At 41.1% G+C, this 24,671-nt stretch overlaps 1 protein-coding gene across 2 annotated transcripts in view; it reads left to right on the plus strand.

Moving 5' to 3' along the window:
* The window catches only part of b4galnt4a (beta-1,4-N-acetyl-galactosaminyl transferase 4a), a 503,111-nt gene that overhangs the window by 244,873 nt on the left and 233,567 nt on the right, over positions 1–24,671 (plus strand). For both annotated transcript variants that reach the window (XM_062036152.1, XM_062036153.1), the window contains exon 2: positions 15,063–15,175. In XM_062036152.1, the coding sequence (XP_061892136.1) occupies positions 15,063–15,175 (113 nt within the window). The remainder of the gene's footprint in view (positions 1–15,062; positions 15,176–24,671) is intronic.

Raw genomic sequence — 24,671 nt, forward strand, 5'->3', positions numbered from 1 at the left:
GGGTGATGTCGCCAGGACGAACAACAGAAACAGAAAAGCCTATATAGTGACATGATAAGTGAAAACAGGTGCGTGACTAACTGTGAACAGGTGCATGACATGACTGTGAAAACGTGAGACAGGTGTGTGTGAGTCCAAACGTGGAACAGGTGAAACTAATGGTTGCTATGGTGACAAACAAAACCAGGAAGTGAAACCAGGAACTAAGGAAGTGTCCAAAAAACAAAACAGCACATGGCCAAACAAAAACATGAACACAGACATGACAGAACCCCCCCCTTACGGACAGATCCCAGATGTCCAAAAACAAAAAACAGGATCAAGAGTCATGGGAGGGGGGGAGGGGGACATGGCGGTGGGTCGCCAGACCAGGTGTCCCCGAATCCACCGGGGCAGAGTCAGGTGGCGGCGGCGGGTAGACCGCCGCTGAACCTGACGAGGTGGGCGACCTGGGAATGGCCACATTCGTGGCAGACGAGGAGGTCGGCGCACCTGGCGTGGCGGACGCCCATGGAAAGGCCACATCCTTGGCCGACGAGGAGGTGGGCGCGTTGTCGTGGCAGGCGGCGAAGCTTGGCGTGGTGCGTCAGGCGGCGAAGCTTGGCGTGGTGCGTCAGGCGGCGAAGCTTGGCGTGGCGGGTCTTGACGAGGGTCTTGGTCTTGGCGTGGGTCTTGGTCTTGGTCTTGGCGAGGGTCTGGGTCTTGGTCTTGGACTTGGTCTTGGACTTGGCGTGGTTGGTCTTGGTCTTGGACTTGGCGTGGTTGGTCTTGGTCTTGGCGTAGTTGGTCTTGGACTTGGTCTTGGTGTGGCGGTGCTTGGACTTGGTCTTGGTTTGGGTCACTTGGCGGGTCTTGGTCTTGGTCACTTGGCGGGTCTTGGTCTTGGTCACTTGGCGGGTCTTGGTCTTGGTCACTTGGCGGGTCTTGGTCACTTGGCGGGTCTTGGTCACTTGGCGGGTCTTGGTCTTGGTCACTTGGCGGGTCTTGGTCTTGGCTTTGGTCTTGGCGTGGGGCAGCCACGGGCGGCACTTGGCGGCGTGGGGCAGCCACGGGCGGCACTTGGCGGCGTGGGGCAGCCACGGGCGGCACTTGGCGGCGTGGGGCTGCGACTGGCGGCGCTTGGCGTGGAGCAGGTACTGGTGGCGCTTGGCGTGGAGCAGGTATTGGTGGCGCTTGGCGTGGAGCAGGTACTGGTGGCGCTTGGCGTGGAGCAGGTACTGGTGGCGCTTGGCGTGGAGCAGGTACTGGGGGCGCTTGGCGTGGAGCAGGTACTGGTGGCGCTTGGCGTGGAGCTGGGCGTGGAGCAGGTGGATCTTGGCATGGTCGAAAAACTGGTGGTGGTGGTCGTGCTGGTGGCTGTGGCTTGGCGTGACGAAAGACTGGTGGTGGGGGTCGTGCTGGTGGCTGTGGCTTGGCAGGTCGAAAGACAGGTGGTGGTGGTCGTGCTGGAGGCTGTGGCTTGGCAGGTCGAAAGACAGGTGGTGGTGGTCGTGCTGGTGGCTGTGGCTTGGCAGGTCGAAAGACAGGTGGTGGTGGTCGTGCTGGAGGCTGTGGCTTGGCGTGACGATGCTGACCCACCCCACCTGAACAATTCCCAGCCCTAGCCCCCCCCTCAAGGAGCGGATCCCAGACGCGCTCCCCGCGGTCTGGAACCGTCTTTTGGGGTGGGCGGAGGGGGTTCAGGAGGAGGGCAGAATCCTCCCCTCTAAATTGTCCAAAAGGTCTTTCGTTCCCCCCCACCTGGGCTTTTGTGGGTGAAAAAAAAATTTCTGACTTGGGCGTGGCATGAGTCCTGGGGGGCGGGGCATGAAAATTGGGTGACTGTGATTGACAGGATCTGATTTCTAAAAACATGTCTTGGTAATATTTAATCATGGATTTAGAGTCTTTGGTTGGATGTGGCTGACAAGAAAAAGAGTTCAGGGGAAAAAAATCCATGACGTCACCCACTGGCAGCGGCGTGACGTCGTCCTGGGGAAGCCGGGCTGGCTGCAGCTCGTTTCCGCCCGGAGGGGGAGGAGCTTGCGGGAACGATGCGTCCTTTCCAATGCTTGTGGAAGCCCTCCCTGACGTCCTTCGTTGGGAGCGGCGCTTCCGGGACTGCGGTGACGCAGCGCCATCCTCGGACCAAAGGGAGCTGATCGGCACCAGTTTGCCGGTCGGACCCCACATGAGATCCCTGCGCTCCATGGGGGAATGGCGGAGTGTCTCGGCTTCCATGGCGCGCAGGACCTCCCACGTTACCTCGTCAAAATTGTCCCATTTTTTTGCGGGAGAGCTCTCGTGCTGGCGACATCTGTCAGGACTTGGTCTTTGGCGTGGTTTGCTCTCCCGTGGTGCAAAAGAATTGGAACGGACGTGGCGTGCAGGTAAAGACATAGTTTAATTATTACTATAAACTCAAACAAAAGGTACAAACAAAAGGCGCTCACAGCGGAGGTAAAAAACTTGACTAGGAAAACAAAAGGCGCGCACAATGGCGGAGAACTATGAACATTAAACAAACAAAACTTACGTGACAAGAGATGAAACAAGAACTAACGTGACAAGGAACTGTGGACATGGCATGAATGGGTGATGTCGCCAGGACGAACAACAGAAACAGAAAAGCCTATATAGTGACATGATAAGTGAAAACAGGTGCGTGACTAACTGTGAACAGGTGCATGACATGACTGTGAAAACGTGAGACAGGTGTGTGTGAGTCCAAACGTGGAACAGGTGAAACTAATGGTTGCTATGGTGACAAACAAAACCAGGAAGTGAAACCAGGAACTAAGGAAGTGTCCAAAAAACAAAACAGCACATGGCCAAACAAAAACATGAACACAGACATGACAAAAATAAGCAATACTTTTACTTTTGAAATGCTTATACTATTGCAGAATATTAAGATTTGCACTGGATGTTGACTTTTATATTTGCACATTAAAAAGCAAATAAGCTACTTTTAATTTTGTTAAATGTTAAAAGTTTTAAATGTTTACATTGTTACAGAATATTTAGTCATGTTGTTGTCAATGTTGACTGAGTGGCCATACTTCTTTTTTTTTGTAAATAAAAGCCATGCCTTTTGAAAAAACGGGCCTACATTTATTTTTTCATCTTCATTTTGAATAAAAAAAATAATCGGTAAAAGGAAAAATAATCTATAGATTAATCGAAAAAATAATCTATAGATTAACCGATTAATCGAAAAAATAATCTATAGATTAATCGATAGAAAAATAATCGTTAGCTGCAGCCTTACTCCAAATTCTTCAGGACAACCTAAAATCCTCAGCCCGGAGGTTAAGTCTTGGGCGCAGTTGGGTGTTCCAACAGGACAATGACCCCAAACACACGGCAAAAGTAGAAAGGAATGGCTAGAATTAAGGTTTTAGAATGGCTTACCCAAAGTCCTGACTTAAACGTGTGGACAATGCTGAAGAAACAAGTCCATATCAGAAAACCAACACATTTAGCTGAATTGCACCAATTTTGTCAAGAGGAGTGGTCAAAAATTCAAGCAGAAGCTTGCCAGAAGCTTGTGGATGGCTACCAAAAGCGCCTTATTGCAGTGAAACTTGCCAAGGGACATGTAACCAAATATTAACATTGCTGTATGTATACTTTTGACCCAGCAGATTTGGTCACATTTTCAGTAGACCCATAATAAATTCATAAAAGAACCAAACTTCATGAATGTTTTTTGTGACTAACAAGTTTGTGCTACAATCACTACATCACAAAAAAATAAGAGTAGTAGAAATTATTGGAAACTCAAGACAGCCATGACATTATGTTCTTTACAAGTGTATGTAAACTTTTGATCGCAACTGTATATAATGTAGTAACAGACACGTTCATAACAATATGTAATATGTTCAATATTTACTGTATTTTGATCATTTTTAGCAATAGCGGAACTTCTGTCCTCAGCGCACTTTCGACTTTTGGCAACAAACCTGTGTGATTTCTATTTGTGGCACACTTGTTAACAAACAACAAAGACCACTATTTTTGGACAAATGAGGATTCACAACTTTTTCTTTTTTAAGATGAACATACGGAGGATGAACTGCTGGTTGTAGAAGAGAACACGATGGAGCAGACGGAAGCCGAGAAAATGAGGTCGGCGTGACTTGACGCAGAAAATGTGGAACTTGGAGCCAAGCTATGCCAACATAAATGGCGTGCTTATGTTACGGGTCCCAGAATATGGTACCCAAGCAAAAAAACACAGTATCTCTATGGATATAGGTAGAATAAGAGCAGCTAGTCAGACCCAGAGCACTCAGTTCTTTGTCTAGATTGTGTCTGAAATGTGGGCGGAAGTTCCCCCTCAATACAGTCCTGACACAACAGCTCCCGTGACAAAGGTTCCTACCTGAATGCTGTTCACGCAACTCTACATAGCGTTCTTTCTTTTTCACAGTATATATGAAAAATACAATGCAGTGACATTAACATAGTGTAAAACAAATACAACTTAATTCAAATACATTTCAAGACTATTTAAAACAAAACCAAAAATATTTTCATTATTTTGGGGTGTATAGCACTTACCCAAAATAAACTGGGAAAAAACTTACCTGGCCAGCTAGACCAAACAGACAACTGTCCATCGAGTAAGTCACTATAATATTGCTCATGATACATGCAGCACATCCTGCTATTGTTACTACAACTACAATACTGTCGAGCGAGCTGTGTACAAACAAAACAGGAAATGTGGGCTAATACTTTACAGATACTGTAGTATGATTGTTCATGTTTTTCAGTCAGTACAGATTGGTGTCTTATCATATTTTATTGTGCAGAACAAACTTAAAAGCCATTTAGGTGATGACACATAAGCTATAGCTTACCTATTGCCGTAGCGAGTTTACCGGTAATGCCGAAGCATGCCGCAAGGTGATGTGTTACTACACTTGAAAAAGAGTTCCTCAGTGTTCACTCTTACAAAACCAATGTCTCTACAGCGTGGTTGTTATACAGGTTACAGAACTTAAATTAAGTGTTTTTGGATGCATTTTTAAACTGATTGAGAGGCAGTACGGATTGTTTCCATTAGCTGCACTGCCAGCCACTTAGAACAAGCTGATTATTACAAATCTTAATGCAAAAAAACTCTCATAAGTATTGTGAACAATGGACAAAGTTAAAACAAAAAAAAGTGTGGTTCCCCTTTAAGGGGCCTGACTGATAATTAAAAGAAAAAAAGAAACAAGAACTTCTAATGATGGCTTTGGGTGTATTTTTAGTGCTAGTGCTCTCTGGAACCTGGGTTGTGGGAAAGTATATTGATACCCCGATACAGCCTACTGTTATCGCTCACGGAATCCTGTTAATGCATTTTTAGATTACCTGGCCTTTGAGTGAAGCAGGAGTCCTTTTAGGCTCAAAATTGATGTTTTATTATGAATGATAAAACATATGTTTTGTTGAGCAATGAAGGAAATGAACAGGCCATTACATTAGGTACACCTGCTCTTTGTTCTAATAAACAAGTGCTGTTTGACACATTTACCTGGAATGGCATGCATACCTTTGCCATGGCTGAACTACCCTTGATGCGTCCTTCATATATGTGCTCATCTGTTGATAATGATGGCTGGTTCGGGTTTTTCACTACCCCACTTGTCCCCAATGCAAGTGGACCAGGATATATCAAAATATATCTTCACTGTCTTAACATTGCTTGTGTTATGGAACACTTGTATTATTCATGTTATTCCCCCTCTTGTATTTGTGTTCTGGTCCTTGCCACTGTTTGCGATAATGTCTTTAAATGTTGCTCAGTTCCCCTTGTTAACCAGAGAGACTATTAACAGGAACATATTCTGGAGGGCTATCAAACCGCTTGTTATTTAAAGCAGCTGTTTTCAAAGTGCAAGGCGGGCCCCCCCCCTGGGAGGCGTCAAAAGGCTTAAGGGAAGGCGCACCAGCTTGGACAAATACAAACTAAAAATAAATAACCTGCTATAACTGCAGTTAAGTTTAAATAATTGATTTTAACTTTGAGAGAGTAAACCGAATCTTGGGTCAGCAGAAAACATCACCAACATTTTTTTTGGAGTAGGTGGGGCCAAGATGTAAGACGTTGTCGAACATTCTTGTCTGATTTAAAAGATAATTCTGATGCGCTTATTGGACCATTTTGCTTAAAGGGGAACTGCACTTTTTTTGGAATTGTGTCTATCATTCACATTTATTATGTAAAACAAGAACACTTTTTCTTTTTTTATGCATTCCTAATAGTAAGTAAATGCGATCAAAAGTCAGCTTAGAGCAGTGGTCCCCAACCTTTTTGTAGCTGCGGACCGGTCAACGCTTGAAAATTTGTCCCACGGGGGAGTATTTTTTTAATTTATTTTTTCATAAAGAAATACAATCATTTGTGCTTACGGACTGTATCCCTGCAGACTGTATTGATCTATATTGATATATAATGTATATTTTGTGTTTTTTTATGTTGATTTAATTAAAAAAATAAATAAATAAAACAATTTTTTTAATTTTTTTTATTTCTTGTGCGGCCCGGTACCAATCGGTCCGGACCGCGGACCGGTGGTTGGGGACCACTGGCTTAGAGGACCTTCCATTGACTCAGTTATAAGAGGACTTTTATCTATGAGTTAAAATGCATTAAACAAGTATATATCTGTCGTCTTGCCCTTCATAATGATTGTGTGGCAAAATTCCAAAAAAAGTGCAGTTCCCCTTCAATACAGTCATTGTGGTCCTTCCGGTCTTGTTAACCTATAATATGTATTCCTAAAAGAGAACTTTAAGCTTTAACTAATTTATTTTATGGTCATCATGTCTACATAGAGGTAAATTTACTTTATGGAAATTGTTTAAAATATTATATTACAAGAAGATTGTATATTACAGTCACACTTTAAGTCCCGCAATGCCCATTTTCAATAGATTTTGAATAGATAATGCATTATCAAAGTTATGTTTTCGCTTATTATGACACATTAAATGTAGGATCATATATATCCATTCATCCATTTTCTACCGCTTGTCCCTTTTGGGGTCGCGGGGGGTGCTGGAGCCTATCTCAGCTGCATTCGTGCGGAAGGCGGGGTACACCCTGGACAAGTCGCCGCCTCATCGCAGGGCCAACACAGATAGACAGACAACGTTCACACTCACATTCACACACTAGGGCCAATTTAGTGTTGCCAATCAACCTATCCCCAGGTGCATATCTTTGGAGGTGGGAGGAAGCCGGAGTACCCGGAGGGAACACATGCAGTCACGTTAGAACATGCAAACTCCACACAGAAAGATCCCGAGCCCGGGATTAAACTCAGGACCTTTGTATTGTGAGGCACATGCACTAACCCCTGTACCACCGTGCTGCCCGGATAATAGATTTAGCTGGTATTCAACTGTTCTTTAAAGTATTTTATGGTGTTCAATTTAACCCAGTGTATTTATTTTATTTTTACTTATTTATTTTAATTGTATTTAATTTAACCCAAATGTGCAGTACTTTAGCAACAGAGCTCAATTCTTGATTATCATTTTGCTTTGCCATCATTTGAGCTTATCCGGTAAGCCCCCGACAGACGAACAAAACCAACTTTAAGCTAATTACTTTGGCAGGTAATGTTGTGCGATAAGGACAAAAAATATATCTTGATAATGATTTATATAATAGTTTTTTTTCTTCATAGAATTATATACATGCACACTTGAATGGAATGTCAATTTAGCTTATTTTTTTCTACACATTTGAATTTAGAGAATACATCTGTAATAGCTTGGTCTCTGCGGGACTGCTTGTCATAGACTTTTGGACAACAACTCTGTTGTAGTCGTTGGGTGTTTTCCTTTTCATCACTTTGTGGTGTTGAAGTAACGTTAGTCGTTTGTCGCATTTTAACACTGTCTTTGTACTGTTCCTAATGCCGTGTCTTCAAGTGATAGAACATGTTAAACATATTCAATTCGCTAGTAACGACTTGTTGGCGGCATGTGTTGTTGATTAGGAGTTGTTTGGTCAGTGTCTATATTTTTAAATCCAAACCAAATCCAAACAAAAGTGTTCCACTTCCTGTTTGCTCTTTTTGGCACCAATGGTGTGCTCGGTGGCAAATATTGCTTCAATATTCGCTGACAAGAGTTTAAATAAAACTGTTACCAAGTTTTGAGCAAATAAATGTTGTGCGTTCTATTCCGACAATAGAAATGTGTTTTGTGTAAGGTTGTATGGTAAACCGGTATTAGTATAGTACCGCGATACTAATGAATCATATTCAGTACTACACTGCCTCTGAAAAGTACCGGTCCGCCACCGGTACTTTACGATCCTGTAACAACTTGGTATCGGATTGATACCCAAATTTGTGTTATCATTCAAAACTAATGTAAAGTATCAAACAACAGAAGAATAAGCGATTATTACATTTAAACAGAAGTGTAGATAGAACATGTTAAAAGAGAAAGTAAGCAGATATTAACAGTAATTGAACAAGTAGATTAATAATTCATTTTCTACCACTTGTCCTTAATAATTTTGACAAAATAATAGAATGGAAAATGACACAATATATTACTGCATACGTCAGCAGCTAAATTAGGAGCCTTTGTTTGCTTACTTACTACTAAAAGACAAGTTGTCTTGTATGTTCACTATTTTATTTAAGGACAAACTTGCAATAAGAAACATATGTTTAATGTACCCTATGGTTTTTTGTTAAAATAAAGCCAATTTTCATTTAGAAAAGTACCGAAAAGTATCGAAATAATTGTTTTACCGTTACCAAAATATTGGTGTTGGGACAACACTCGTTTTGTGTCTTTTGTAAAGGAAATGTCAATTATGCAAGCAATTAATTTACTGGGATTCATCAAAATTATTTAGATTTCAAAAATGTAATTAATCTGATTAAAGAAATTCATCATTTGACAGTACTAATACAAACAGAAACACTGCTAATGCTGTAGAACAATAGTAAGGTACTGTAGATGCTCTATGATCAGTATTTCACATGGCCTTTTGCAGCTGACGCAACTTGTAGTCAATTGGCTTCTATTAACCTGCCAGTCAGCTTTTCATTACTTCATTAGAGGCAGCATGGAGGCTTGGGGAAGTCCCGTCACAGTCCAGGAGTTGGTACTGATGTCTCCACACTATAGGTGCAGTTCACCACCTTATCTCTTTTCCCGCCTGCATACAGAACCTCGGGGAAGACCTTTGAATGAAAATGCCAGGTGGAGAAGGCGTCTGCACTTTTAAGGTGCATGAACAAAGAGCAAAAGGAGGCTTACATTGATTGATCAAGCATTAGCTGCCTCTACTACTGTGTACTGTTATTTATGGCCATCTATTCAATCAAAAATCTATACTTCAACCTGAATAACCTGCTTGCAACTCCACAGGTCCGTGTGAGCAGTATCCCAACCATCAGTAACCCAACATGGATCATTTTAGGATATCTGGAGGACATCTAAATAGTCTATAAAAACAATAACATGCACAATTCAAAACCATCATTTATCAGAATATGTTCTATTTTTTTCTAAATATTCTATTGTCTATGGATGTTCTCATTCCTCTATGTATTTGTATTCTCAGGACATTCAATTGATGGCAACTAGAATGTTCACTTTGTCTTGGAAGATGTTTCACCTCTCATCCCAGCAGGCTTCATTACTGTGGTTCATGCTCATGGACTTAGATGGTCAGATCTAGTCAACTGTCTAAAAACAACTGTTAAGATGCATCTTGTTGAGGCTTTGACACCAGCATTTATACTAAATCTGACCAACTTAAGTTTATGAGCTTAAAGACCTACTGAAACCCACTACTACCGACCACGCAGTCTGATAGTTTATATATCAATGATGAAATCTTAACATTGCAACACATGCCAATACGGCCGGGTTAACTTATAAAGTGCAATTTAAAATTTCCCGCTAAACTTCCGTTTGAAAACGTCTTTGGATGATGACGTATGCGCGTGACGTAGCCAGTGAAACAGAAGTATCGGTACCCCATTGAATACAATACAAAATAGCTCTGTTTTCATCTCATAATTCCACAGTATTCTGGACATCTGTGTTGGTGAATCTTTTGCAATTTGTTTAATGAACAATGAAGACTGCAAAGAAGAAAGTTGTAGGTGGGATCGGTGTATTAGCGGCGGACTACAGCAACACAACCAGGAGGACTTTGACTCGGATAGCAGACGCGCTAGCCGACGCTAGCCACCGACCGCACGGATGATCGTGGTGAAGTCCTTAATCCTTCCGTCGATCGCTGGAACGCAGGTGAGCACGGGTGTTGATGAGCAGATGAGGGCTGGCTGGCGTAGGTGGAGCGCTAATGTTTTTATTATAGCTCTGTGAGGTCCCGTTACTAAGTTAGCTTCAATGGCGTTGTTAGCAACAGCATTTTTAAGCTTCACCAAACTGGAAAGCATTAACCGTGTATTTACAGATCCATGGTTTAATAGTATTGTTGATTATCTGTCTATCCTTCCAGTCAGGGGTTTATGTATTTTGTTTCTATCTGCATTTGAGCCCGATGCTATCACGTTAGCTCCGTAGCTAAGTTAGCTTCAATGACGTTGTTAGCAACAGCATTGTTAACCTTCGCCAGGCTGGAAAGCATTAACCGTGTATTTACATGTCCATGGTTTAATAGTATTGTTGATCTTCTGTATATCCTTCCAGTCAGGGATTTATTTATTTAGTTTCTATATGCAGTTAAGCATGATGCTATCACAGACGCGCTAGCTGGCGAACTCACCTTAACTTCCTCCGTCTCCGGGCCGCCAACCGCATCTGTGATCGGGTGAAGTCCTTCGTCGCGCCGTCGATCACTGGAACGCAGGTGAGCACGGGTGTTGATGAGCAGATGAGGGCTCGCTGGCGTTGGTGGAGAGCTAATGTTTTTAGCATAGCTCTGTGAGGTCCGGTTGCTAAGTTAGCTTAAATTGCGTCGTTAGCAACAGCATTGTTAACCTTTGCCAGCGTGGAAAGCATTAACCGTGTAGTTACCTGTCCATGGTTTAATAGTATTGTTGATTTTCTATCTATCCTTCCAGTCAGGGGTTTATTTCTTTTGTTTCTATATGCAGTTAAGCACGATGCTATCACGTTAGCTCGTAGCTAAAGTGCTTCACCGATGTATTGTCGTGGAGATAAAAGTCACTGTGAATGTCCATTTCGCGTTCTCGACTCTCATTTTCAAGAGGATATAGTATCCGAGGTGGTTTAAAATACAAATCCGTGATCCACAATAGAAAAAGGAGAGAGTGTGGAATCCAATGAGCCAGCTTGTACCTAAGTTACGGTCAGAGCGGAAAAAAATATGTCTTGCACTGCATTCTAGTCCGTCACTCTAACATTCCTCATCCACAAATTTTCCATCATCGCTCAAATAAACGGGGTAATCGTCGCTTTCTCGGTCCGAATCGCTCTAGCTGCATTGAAAACAATAGGAAAATATGAGGAGGCTGTCAACTGACTACGGCACGCTACTTCCGATAGGGGCAAGGCTTTTTTTTATCAGAGACCAAAAGTTGCAAACTTTATCGTCGTTGTTCTATACTAAATCCTTTCAGCAAAATATGGCAATATCGCGAAATGATCAAGTATGACACATAGAATGGATCTGCTATCCCCGTTTAAATAAAAAAAATTCATTTCAGTAGGCCTTTAAACATCAACACAAAATGAACAGCCAAGTTGCGATTGATTGAATACCCTGCAAATAATTATTCTATTGTATTTATAATACATTTCTATTAACCTATGCCATTTATAACCTACTCTATTTAAATCTTATTCTATATAAATTATTATGTACATAGTATAATTTCTGTGGTACAAAATCTGGGACCTTGGGTACTAAATTTGCCATCTCATGTATCTCACGTGTGCCTGTATGACAATAAAGCTCCTTGAATTGTTGAATCCTTCGCAGCAGATGGGCTCACCGCATTAGGCTTGAGCTTTACAGCTAAGATAGGTTTGATAGAATAACCAGATCAAAAGCTTAGAAGTTGGAAGTGTCCCGCTGTTTTTGGCTCAACAACAGTTCAAGAATGAGAACAGAAGTTAGACATACAGTAGCTAGATAGGGCCTTACTTTGATCTGCCTGAGCTTTGAGGGACCCTGGAGGCTAAGCTTAGACCGAGCGTGACCAGTTGGACTACAATTGAGCAGCTTCCACAGCATGGCTCTTGCATGTGGCTGAGACCCTCTTTAAAACTTGCTGCCACCTTGCAGTGGCAGCGAGTTTTCACTTTCATTTCCTGATATTACTTTTCTGTAAACGCTTGGGCTGCCTTTGTCCAGAGCGGATAAGAGTGAGAACACAATGCATCATTGCACAATCAGGGGGAATGATGGTCTAGCAGTTTGAAAGGGAATGCAATCTGAACACCGCAATTTCCCCTGCCATTCCAATTAGTCAGGAAACTAGTGAAATGATTCCGATTCCAGTCAGAGTTTTTATCATTGTTTTCTTCAATCAGTGAAATTGCAAAGCTGGAGACAAGGAAGACGGTGTCCAGCATGGAAGGAAAAACTCATTATCAACAGTGATTATACATAATGAGCTCAATCCTTTCCTAAGATGTTCACTGTTTCTGCGGTCGGTTATATTTTCATCACTGAACTGTACATCTTTTACAGTCAGAACATCCGATGAGTTGTTAAACCCAGTGTTTTTCAAACTTTTTTGAGCCAAGGCACATTTATTGCGTTGAAAAAATCCGAAGCCACACCACCAGCAGAAATCATTAAAAAAAACGAAACTCAGTTGACAGTAAAAATTCGTTGTCGTACATGTCGTATTTGCTGATGTTGATCTATTGTTGTTGTTGTTCTTGTTGTATTTGCTGTTGTTGTTTTTGTCTCTCCCCCTCCTGTCCCCACAATGTCCCCCTCTGTCTTCCTTTTTTTCTCTTTCTATCCCCTCCTGCTCCGGCCCGGCTGCACCAAATGATAATATAAATACATTTAATAAAGTCAAATACAAAAGAGGCAACAAGAGAAGTATCCTACACTTCTCTTTTGTAAAGTAAATCTGAACAGCCGATATGGGCATCTACATCAACTATATGATTTGCCTGAGAAGCTGGACAGGACAAAAAATAAATAAAAAAGTCGTCGCAATTGTTGGATATGAATTTAAAGCATAACCAACCATGCATCACTATAGCTCTTGTCTCAAAGTAGGTGTACTGTCACGACCTGTCACATCACGCCACGACTTATTTTGAGTTTTTTGCTGTTTTCCTGTGTGTAGTGTTTTAGTTCTAGTTTTGCGCTCCTATTTTGGTGGCTTTTTCTCCTTTTTTTTTTCTTTTTTCATGTCTTCCTTTGAGCGATATTTCCCACATCTACTTTGTTTTAGCAACCAAGAATATTTCAGTTGTTTTTATCCTTCTTTGTGGGGACATTGTTGATTGTCATGTCATGTTCGGATGTACATTGTGGACGCCGTCTTTGCTCCACAGTAAGTCTTTGCTGTCGTCCAGCATTCTGTTTTTGTTTACTTTGCAGCCTGTTCAGTTTTAGTTTCGTTATGCATAGCCTTCCCGAACTTTCAATGCCTTTTCTTAGGGGCACTCACCTTTTGTTTATTTTTGGTTTAAGCATTAGACACCATTTTACCTGCACATTGCCTCCCGCTGTTTCCTACATCTACAAAGCAATTAGCTACCGGCTGCCACCTACTGATATGGAAGAGTATTGCACGGTTACTCTGCCGAGCTATAGACAGCACAGACACTCAACAACAACACATCATTTGCAGACTATAATTACTGGTTTGCAAAAAATATTTTTAACCCAAAAGGTAAAATGACATAATCTCCCACGGCACACCAGACAGTATATCACGGTACACTAGTGTGCCGCGGCACAGTGGTTGAAAAACACTGGTTTTACCAACAAATCATCCAAGATACCGAGGTTGGCTGTAAACAGTTGGTGCTGATCAAGATCCAATTCCCTTAAGTTATAAAGATTACTTGACATTTTCAGCGACCTGCTCTCTCCTTAGTGCCGTTTTAGTTTATTTTGTTTTGTGTTCGGATGAGTTAATACATCTAAAGACATCACTCTTAAGTGTGCACCCATCTTTCCTCTTTGATGCACACACACTACTTCCTCCATCCAATTCAGTCCACTCAGACTCTTTGTTAAGGGGACATATTGGAAAACCATTAGCTCTCATTATGCTTTATAGCCACCCGCTCTCCCCACCCTGTCTTTTAATCACAATCCATCCCTTGGTGTGTGTGTCTGTGTTCGTGCGGGTCATCCTGCCTGCCTGCACGGAGGTCTGTTTTCTATTGTGTCTAGCTGTATGCATGAGTGTGCACTCCATTCTCTGCAGTGAGAGCAATGAACCACTTTCGGTGTAATGCATCCCCTATAGTGCTGCCTGCAACCCCTTGCTTTTTATAAAGGTGACACATTTTATTGAGGCCCATCTGAACAGCAGAAGAGTTGTCAGCCAAATAGGATCAAACACAGTGTGATACAAATAAAACAGATTAGAAGGGAATAGGATATGGATTCTATTGGAGGTAAACATCCGTATTTGTGCCCACTGTGCCCTTTTAGCTTCAATTTCGCAGACTCCTAAAGTGTTCAATATCTCTGTGGGGCTTTGATTTGATCATGTATAGGATTTCTGCCACAGAAATCCTATTTCATTTGAATTCAAGTTATTTTCCCCGTGCCAAGGAAATGTATTAATTGTGCACCACAATCCAATTTAAGATGATATACTGTAGTTCAGAGTATACATACTATTTTTAATGTCAGTTTCCCCACTATTATCATTTTTTGTTTCTCCCTTTTTCCCTCATATTTTGTCTGCTTTGTCACCTTTTGCCAATACTTTTACCTGGTTTAGCTTTATGGTGCAAAGGCGTAGTCCGAGAACGACAGCCTAAAATGATTATTGATCAAAAAAATGATGGTAGTAAAAATGGAATATTCAGGATTACGCTATTTTAGTTAGCATCATCATTATGCTAAAATAATGTGAGGCTTTGCTTGCTGGCTTTTTGAGCTGTGTCTGTTTTTACCTTAGATGGAGAAAGACAGACGGAGGGAACAGACACCGGTCGCAAGAGGGACACTCGCTCCTCAGCTAGCCACCACAAGAATGAGGACACCAGCGACAGCAGGGAAGACGAGGCGGCGGTAAGTCTCTTTGGATGCATTTGCTCATACTCTTTTGCTATTTTGGCTCCTATTATATTCGTACCAAATAGGTTTCGTTTTCAGTATGTGTTAAGCCAACCATTTATTCCAAGCTGTATCACTTATCTTGGTAAACTGGAGTCTATCTTGTAACCAATGGACCGAAACACATATAGATGGATCACCATTCACACATTCACCGCTACGTTGCTTTCTTTAGTTGATCCATCACATAAACAGGGACGGCCCTTGGCTTAAACCAGTGGTCCCCAAACTACGGCCTGCGGGCCGGATGCGGCCCGCCAGCGACCATAATCCAGCCTGCGGTAAATCCCAAGTTAAAAAAAAATAAAATATATATATACATATATATATATATATATATTTTTAAATCTGTCCTTTCTAATCCATTTTCTACCGCTTGTTACTCTCGGTGTCTCCTAGCCGCTCAGGCAAATCATATTGTCTAAAAATGCATTTTCCCATCGATAACGTGACATCATCGCGCTCGGAATATATATATTTAATCACTGCTATGTTGAAATTGTAACTAATATTGATACTGTTGTTGATAATATTCATTTTTGTTTCACTACTTTAGGGTTGTTCTGTGCCGTGTTTGTGTCTCCTCTCAATTGCTCTGTTTATTGCAGTTCTGAGTGTTGCTGGGTCGGGTTTGGTTTTGGAATTGGATTGCATTGTTATGGTATTGCTGTGTATTGTTTTTTTGGATTGATTAATAAAAAAAATTAAAATAATAATAATATATAAATTAAAAATTTAAAAAAATAAAAATCGATTTTTTAAAAATGAGAATCGATTCTGAATCGCACAACGTGGGAATGGCGATTCGAATTAGAATCGATTTTTTCCCACACCCCTAATTTATATATATATATATATATATATATATATATATATATATATATATATATATATATATATATATATATATATATATATATATATACATACATATATACAGTATGTATATATATATATATATATATATATATATATATATATATATATATATATACATACATATATACAGTATATATATATATATATTTTTTATGTTTAACCCAATGCGGCCCCAGAGTCAAACATTTTGGGGACAGTTTGGGGTTAAAGGTGCTGTTTGCAACTTCCTCACATTTAAATTTTTCAAAGCAAAAACAAGATCATCACCGGCTGGCTTATGTTAACATTAATGGTTTAACGGACCCCATTTGTTTGACAAGTGTCTAATTTTCACATTTACAAAGTTTATGTAATAAAAATGATTACCGGCCCGAATAAAATAATTGGTGTCTACGGCTGTCACTCACCCGATCCCGTCAATACGCATGCACACGTATACAAAAGCAGTCCAACAGAAGCAACGAACAATTTGCAGTCTTGTTGTTTTTATCATAGAAGATACATTCAATGACATCTAACGTTAGCTATCTAAATTGCTATTATTAGCTAACAACACCTGAAGCTTATGCCCGTGCATGTGTTACGTACGCACGTAATTACGTCATTACGTACGAGAAGTCGTAAGAGGGTGGGATATACTGTGTAGAATACATTGGAAAGTTGGCGCCCTCTAGGCATCTGCGTAAATGTTGCAAACAGCCCCTTTAATTAGGGCCACGAACACTAGGGGGTTCACATGATCATGGTGATCGATCACTCGCTCTGCAGGGCTTTGCTTGTTGTACTTTGATGGACTTAATTAATTGCCTCATGGATACAATTGTACTTTGTCTCTGCCAAACTTCTCTTCAGTGCTGAGTCAACATGTCCTCTGTAATAGTTTTAGTTCTGTTTAGCAGCAGTGTGGCCGTGTCAACTCAAAACCCCATAGAGATACAGTAATTGCTCATTTAGAATTGCATGATGGTGATGATGACGATGATGCAGGTGGATGGCGATGTCACGTTGGCCGCGTCCAAGTGAGGAAGAAAGCTTTGTTTGTTGGCACAGTCTTTTTGAGACACCTGTTGTTGTCGTCTTTTTATTATTTTCCTCCATTATGTAGGATCATTCATTGATCTCGTAACAGCGGGGAGTAGCTAGTAGCTAAGATAGCTTCTTTTAGCATAGTGATGAGAAGGTTCACTTTTTTCCTCTGAGTCTTGGGTTCTGTGCCAGAAGCCTTCAAATAAATCCAAATGTTTATCACAAACACAGGCAGAGAAAACACACAGAGCTAAGCACAGCTACACGGAGCTGAGCTGACAACAAAAGGCCTACTGAAATGAATTTTTTTTTATTTAAACGGGGATAGCAGATCCATTCTATGTGTCATACTTGATCATTTGGCGGTATTGCCATATTTTTGCTGAAAGGATTTAGTAGAGAACATCAACGATAAAGTTTGCAACTTTTGGTCGCTGATAAAAAAAGCCTTGCCTGTACCGGAAGTAGCGTGACGTCACAGGTTGAAAGGCTCCTCACATTTCCCCATTGTTTACACCAGCAGCGAGAGCGATTCGGACCGAGAAAGCGACGATTACCCCTTTAATTTTAGCCAGGATGAAAGATTCGTGGATGAGGAACGTGAGAGTGAAGGACTAGAGTGCAGTGCAGGACGCATCTTTTTTCGCTCTGACCGTAACTTAGGTACAAGGGCTCATTAAATTCCACACTTTCTCCTTTTTCTATTGTGGATCACGGATTTGTATTTTAAACCACCTCGGATACTATATCCTCTTGAAAATGAGAGTCGAGAACGCGAAATGGACATTCAGAAGCACTTTAACTACGGAGCTAACGTGATAGCATAGTGCTTAACTGCAGATAGAAACAAAAGAAATAAACCCCTGACTGGAAGGATAGACAGAAAATCAACAATACTATTAAACCATGGACATAGTTAATGCTTTCCAGCCTGGCGAAGCTTAACAATGCTGTTGCTAACGACGCCATTGAAGCTAACTTAGCTACGGGACCTCACAGAGCTATGCTAAAAACATTAGCTATCCACCTACGCCAGCCAGCCCTCATCTGCTCATCAACACCCTTTCCCACCTGCGTTCCAGCGATCGACGGAGCGACGAAGGACTTCACCCGATCATCGATGCGGTCGGTGGCTAGCGTCGGCTAGCGTCGAATAGCGTGTCTGCTATCCAAGTCAAAGTCCTCCTGGTTGTGTTGCTGCAGCCAGTCGCTAATACACCGATCCCACCTTCAGCTTTCTTCTTTGCAGTCTTCATTGTTCATTAAACAAATTGCAAAAGATTCACCAACACAGATGTCCAGAATACTGTGGAATTTTGCAATGAAAACAGAGCTTTTTGTATTGGATACAATGGTGTCCGAATACTTCCGTTTCAACCATTGACGTCACGCGCATACGTCATCATACATAGACGTTTTCAACCAGAAGTTTTGCGGGAAATTTAAAATTGCACTTTATAAGTTAACCCGGCCGTATTGGCATGTGTTGCAATGTTAAGATTTCATCATTGATATATAAACTATCAGACTGCGTGGTCGGTAGTAGTGGCTTTCAGTAGGCCTTTAAAAACACTGAGTTATAATTTTTAAATATGCGATGCAAAGAGACTGTAGTAAGTGAATCGGGAAGTGGCGAGGGAACACTGTTTCTTCTGTGGGCCCCTGCCACATCTGACAGAAAAGAATAAAGTTCATATATGGTTTCAGACATATTTGTTTTATTTTTAAGGTTTTTTCCTCACTTTTTGCAAAGCAATTATGCAAATATGCCACTGATGCTGACACTCTTTCCCAATGCGTAACAATGCATAGAGCTAAGTTCAAGTGTTTTGCCCACTCCATAAAGAATCAACTTTGTAAACAGTTTGATTAAAGTGTGTGTTTAAACATGTTTTTATCAATGATGACACAATGGATAAGATTGTAAGATTGTCTTTACACAAGGCCATATCCACGGAGCACTAACCCACGGTTTAAAATGAATCCCAAATCTTTAACCCACATTGTTTTGTCACCGTGTGGCTTATGAGCAGCCCAGAAATATTTAATGTTTTATTTTATATACGGCATTCATCTTCAAAATTGATTTGAACCAAGAATGAATGAAATGTGCATGAAGAGAGAAGGGTCATGAAGGAAAGATGACAGGGTTTTCAAGGGAAATATACCTTATACTAGAGATGTCCGATAATGGCTTTTTTGCCGATATCCGATATTCCGATATTGTCCAACTCTTAATTACCGATTCCGATATCAACCGATACCGATATATACAGTCGTGGAATTAACACATTATTATACCTAATTTTGTTGTGATGCCCCGCTGGATGCATTAAACAATGTAACAAGGTTTTCCAAAACAAATCAACTCAAGTTATGGAAAAAAAATGCCAACATGGTACTGCCATATTTATTATTGAAGTCACAAAGCGCTTTTTTTTTTTTTAACATGCCTCAAAACAGCAGCTTGGAATTTGGGACATGCTCTCCCTGAGAGAGCATGAGGAGGTTGAGGTGGGCGGGGTTAGGGATTAGCGGGGGGTGTATATTGTAGCGTCCCGGAATAGTTAGTGCTGCAAGGGGTTCTGGGTATTTGTTCTCTTGTGTTTATGTTGTGTTACGGTGCGGATGTTATCCCGAAATGTGTTTGTCATTCTTGTTTGGTGTGGGTTCACAATGTGGCGCATATTTGTAACAGTGTTAAAGTTGTTTATACGGGCACCCTCAGCGTGACCTGTATGGCTGTTGACCAAGTATGTCTTGCATTCACTTGTGTGTGTGAAAAGCCTTGGATATTATGTGATTGGGCCGGCACGCAAAGGCAGTGCCTTTAAGGTTTATTGGTGCTCTTTACTTCTCCCTACGTCCGTGTACCACTCTGTACAGCGGCGTTTTAAAAAGTCATACATTTTACTTTGTGAAACCGATACCGATAATTTCTGATATTACATTTTAAAGCATTTATCGACATCTCTACCTTATACCACTCTGGACTTGCCCTATTCATGGCCAAGTAAATAGCGGCGCTCAATATGGGTCAGTGGTGAGTGCTTCTGCTGTAAGAAGTTAGGAACTCTGCTGAGGAAGAAAAATGCGCCAGAACGAAATTCTATTTAAGCATTTTACATGTGTCACTTCGTCAATTCACCCCAAAATGGCTGTGTCATATAATTATGACAGGAGCGGCAATATTTTTAATGGTTCTAACTTCGAAGAAGACGGGTTTTACTCAGATACGTTGAAGAGGTTCATTTAGCCTACTAATGTGTATTTATAAATGGTTGATTTACTGTATATAGGCTAGTAAGGTAAAGTTTTGTACCTGACTGGTTTTACTCAGAGTTTGGATGGATTTTTTTTGGGGGGGATGATTTGTAATTTTGAAAATCAGGCACCCCCAAAAGGGAGAAAGACTGAGTCAGAACCTGTCAAACTGAGAAAGAAGAGCAGAACTGGCACTCAAAAACCAAATCAAAAGAAGGTTTGTCGCTGATTTTAAATTTCAAGCCCTCTTCTACTGATGTTTTCTTCAAGATGCTTGAGGAAATGCTGAAAGAGCATGAGAAAACAGAGGCTATGGTGTGTTTGGAAGAGGAGATGGAAGAGCTATCCGGAAATGACAATTTTATTTATATTTTATTCTTTGCTCATAATGTTAACCATATCAGTTTTAAAGTAATCATGGACCAGGGCAAAACAAGCATTCAATGAAGTTGTGAAAATAATATTTTTATATAAAGGTGAGAATTTTGAGGCACCTCATAATTTGATTACAGTTACGATTCACGGGCTATGATTTGATTTTAAAATCGTTAAAAATTAAACAATTATTTAAACATCTACAAAGTTATTTTGCATATTATTATTATATTGTATATTTTTAATATTCTGTTTATTATTATTATATTCTCAATGTATTACATTTAATTATTAATCATATTATTGATATGTAAACATGTATTTTGATAATTTTAGATACTTTTCAATACTTTTCAAAATAAAGTGGGCCACAAAATAAAAATCTTTATTGTTTAAACACTGCAAACTGTGGATGGATGTTTTCCGCTAGCTGCTTGCCAAGCAGCCCTTCAGTGTTTAAAGCTTCACCTTTAATTTAAGTTTTTAAGCCAAAATGCGTCCATTCTCCATAACCGGTAGTAAAACTCCTGCTTTTCTCACGGCCCAAATAGTTCAGAGTAGCACTATACATAATCACAATACCAGAGCATCCACTGAGGGGCATTTTGTACTCCCTCGTCCCAGGAAGAATGCTTTGCGGAAATCTTTTATTTATAGATCTTTATCGCTCTGGAATAACCTGCCTCGAATTCTCACCAGCATTGAAAGTAAACAGGTTTTTAAAAAGAGAGTAATATTTTATCTGAGTTTTTAAATTAGTTTGCTCGTTGATGATTTGTTTGGTTTTATATTGTGTAGTTATATTTATATGGTAATTATTATTCTGTGACTGTAAATTGTTTGCTTGTTTTTTATTGATGCTTTTATTTTTTTCTGTATTGTGTAGTTATAATTATATGCTTTTACTTGTAATTGTATTGAATTGTGGACCCCAGGAAGACTAGTGGGTTGTTGAGGCAACCAGCTAATGGGGATCCTTAATAAAAATCAAATCAAAATCTCCTTCTTCTGTCTTTTAGCATGTTTCTGCTTATAAGTACTCCGTGTGTGTGCGTTGCCTAATATGCGCCTCTGTTAGTTTTACCAACAATGTCACGACGTGACGACAGAGCGCTGTTATATCCGTAAAAAAAAAAAGTACCGGTATTACTCCGAAGTTGTATATTACCGTTTTTGATTAACTCGTACCGCAGTACTTTATTACTTTATACAACGCAGTATTGCGTCATGTCCGTTTTTTTGACGTAACATGCACAGCATAGATATATTTTATGGTAGACAAGATACTTACTGCCTGCTAAGTGATAAAATAAATAAAAGGCTCTACTTGTCGAGCAGGGATCCTCCATCTAATTTATTTGCCCTCTAAAACCACCGAATTTTCAGACACTTTGGTCCCAGTCGCCATAAACTCGCATGTGTTGTCTATCTGCTCATTCATATCTATGGCTGACGGACGTGTGGATATTTTTGTTCCTCCTGACTTTTTAATCTACTTGCTAATTTCCTTATCTTATCTGGTTACTTTCTGCTGTAACAAGGTTCCTGTTAGCCTTATGTTGAAAAGTAAATAAATGATAAATGATAAATGGGTTATACTTGTATAGCGCTTTTCTACCTTCAAGGTACTCAAAGCGCTTTGACACTATTTCCACATTCACCCATTCACACACACATTCACACACTGATGGCGGGAGCTGCCATGCAAGGCGCTAACCAGCAGCCATCAGGAGCAAGGGTGAAGTGTCTTGCCCAAGGACACAACGGACGTGACTAGGATGGTAGAAGGTGGGGATTGAACCCCAGTAACCAGCAACCGTCCGATTGCTGGCACGGCCACTCTACCAACTTCGCCAAACCATTTATTTGTTTTTTGTTGCACATCCAAGCCAGCTTAGCACGGCGTCTAGCATATCCCATCTTCTCCTCCTCCCTCCTCCGTGTTTGTCCGCGCTAACCCAGCTAACCCAGCTAACTCGTAATGTTAAAAGAATGTTAGGTAATGGTTCTCCCAGAGTTTAGAACCAAACCTGGTTTAATTGGCATTAATGCCGCATTTTAGAACCATCTGTATTACATACCTTAGTAATCGATGTTTGGACATTTGTCCATCAATTCATGAATCGTCCACGATGTAATCGTGATATATCGGACAATCGATAATTTTTTCCACCTCTAGTTTTACATGCCTTTATCCACACTGTCTGTGCAGGGAAAAGGGCTCCAATTCTGACATCACAGCAAGAAGGTGCGGCATATCGAGTTTGGTGATAAAAAGGGGGTTACTATTTAGTTATATACCATCCATCCATCCATCTTCTTCCGCTTATCCGAGGTCGGGTCGCGGGGGCAGCAGCCTAAACAGGGAAGCCCAGACTTCCCTCTCCCCAGCCACTTCTTCCAGCTCCTCCCGGGGGATCCCGAGGCGTTCCCAGGCCAGCCGGGAGACATAGTCTTCCCAACGTGTCCTGGGTCTTCCCCGTGGCCTCCTACCGGTCGGACGTGCCCGAAACACCTCCATAGGAAGGCGTTCAGATTGCATCCTGACCAGATGCCCGAACCACCTCATCTGGCTCCTCTCGATGTGGAGGAGCAGCGGCTTTACTTTGAGCTCCTCCCAGATGACAGAGCTTCTCACCCTATCTCTAAGGGAGAGCCCCGCCACCCGGCGGAGGAAACTCATTTCGGCCGCTTGTACCCGTGATCTTGTCCTTTCGGTCAAAACCCAAAGCTCATGACCATAGGTGAGGATGGGAATGTAGATCGACCGGTAAATTGAGAGCTTTGCCTTCCGGCTCAGCTCCTTCTTCACCACGACGGACCTTAGTTATAGACCAATTACTCAAAAAATAATTGATATTATTGGAAATGACGGCCGCACTCATTTTCAGGGGTAAAACATACACAGACATAATTTTTTAGTTTTGGGCAGCACGGTGGCACAGTGGTTAGTGCATCTGCCTCACAATACGAAGGTCCGGGGTTCAATCCTGCGTTCGGGATCTTTCTGTGTGGAGTTTGCGTGTTCTCCCCGTGACTGCGTGGGTTCTCTCCGGGTACTCCGGCTTCCTCCCACCTCCAAAGACATGCACCTGGGGATAGGTTGATTGGCAACACTAAATTGGCCCTAGTGTGTGAATGTGAGTGTGAATGTTGTCTATCTATCCGTGTTGGCCCTGTGATGAGGTGGCGACTTGTCCAGGGTGTACCCCGCCTACCGCCCATGTGCAGCTGAGATAGGCTCCAGATGGATGATCATCTGAACACTATGAGTCCTTTCTTAATATACATGTGTAAATGTTTGGTTTCTCAACCCTGTGTGTCTTGCTGCCCAATCAAAGTCTGTCTTCTTACTTCTGCCTATTCTCCCGAGAGCATTTATAGAGGACATTCGTGTTTTGCATAAGCGGTAGGGCTGTGAATTTTTGGGTGTCCCACGATTCGATTAAATATCGATTGTTGGGGTCACGATTCAAAATCGATTTTTTTTCAATTCAACACGATTCTCGATTCAAAAACGATTTTTTTCCCAATTCAAAACGATTCTCTATTCATTCAATACATAGGATTTCAGCAGGATCTACCCCAGTCTGCTGACATGCAAGCAGAGTAGTAGATTTTTGTAAAAAGCTTTTATAATTGTAAAGGACAATGTTTTATCAACTGATTGCAATAATGTAAATTTGTTTTAACTATTAAATGAACCAAAAATATGACTTATTTTATCTTTGTGAAAATATTAGACACAGTGTGTTGTCAAGCTTATGAGATGCGATGCAAGTGTAAGCCACTGTGACACTATTGTTCTTTTATTTTTATTTTTTTTTATAAATGTCTAATGATAATGTCAATGAGGGATTTTTAGTCACTGCTATGTTGAAATTGTAACTAATATTGATACTGTTGT

This window comes from Entelurus aequoreus, linkage group LG24 (assembly GCF_033978785.1).
Source record: "Entelurus aequoreus isolate RoL-2023_Sb linkage group LG24, RoL_Eaeq_v1.1, whole genome shotgun sequence".
NCBI lineage: Eukaryota > Metazoa > Chordata > Actinopteri > Syngnathiformes > Syngnathidae > Entelurus > Entelurus aequoreus.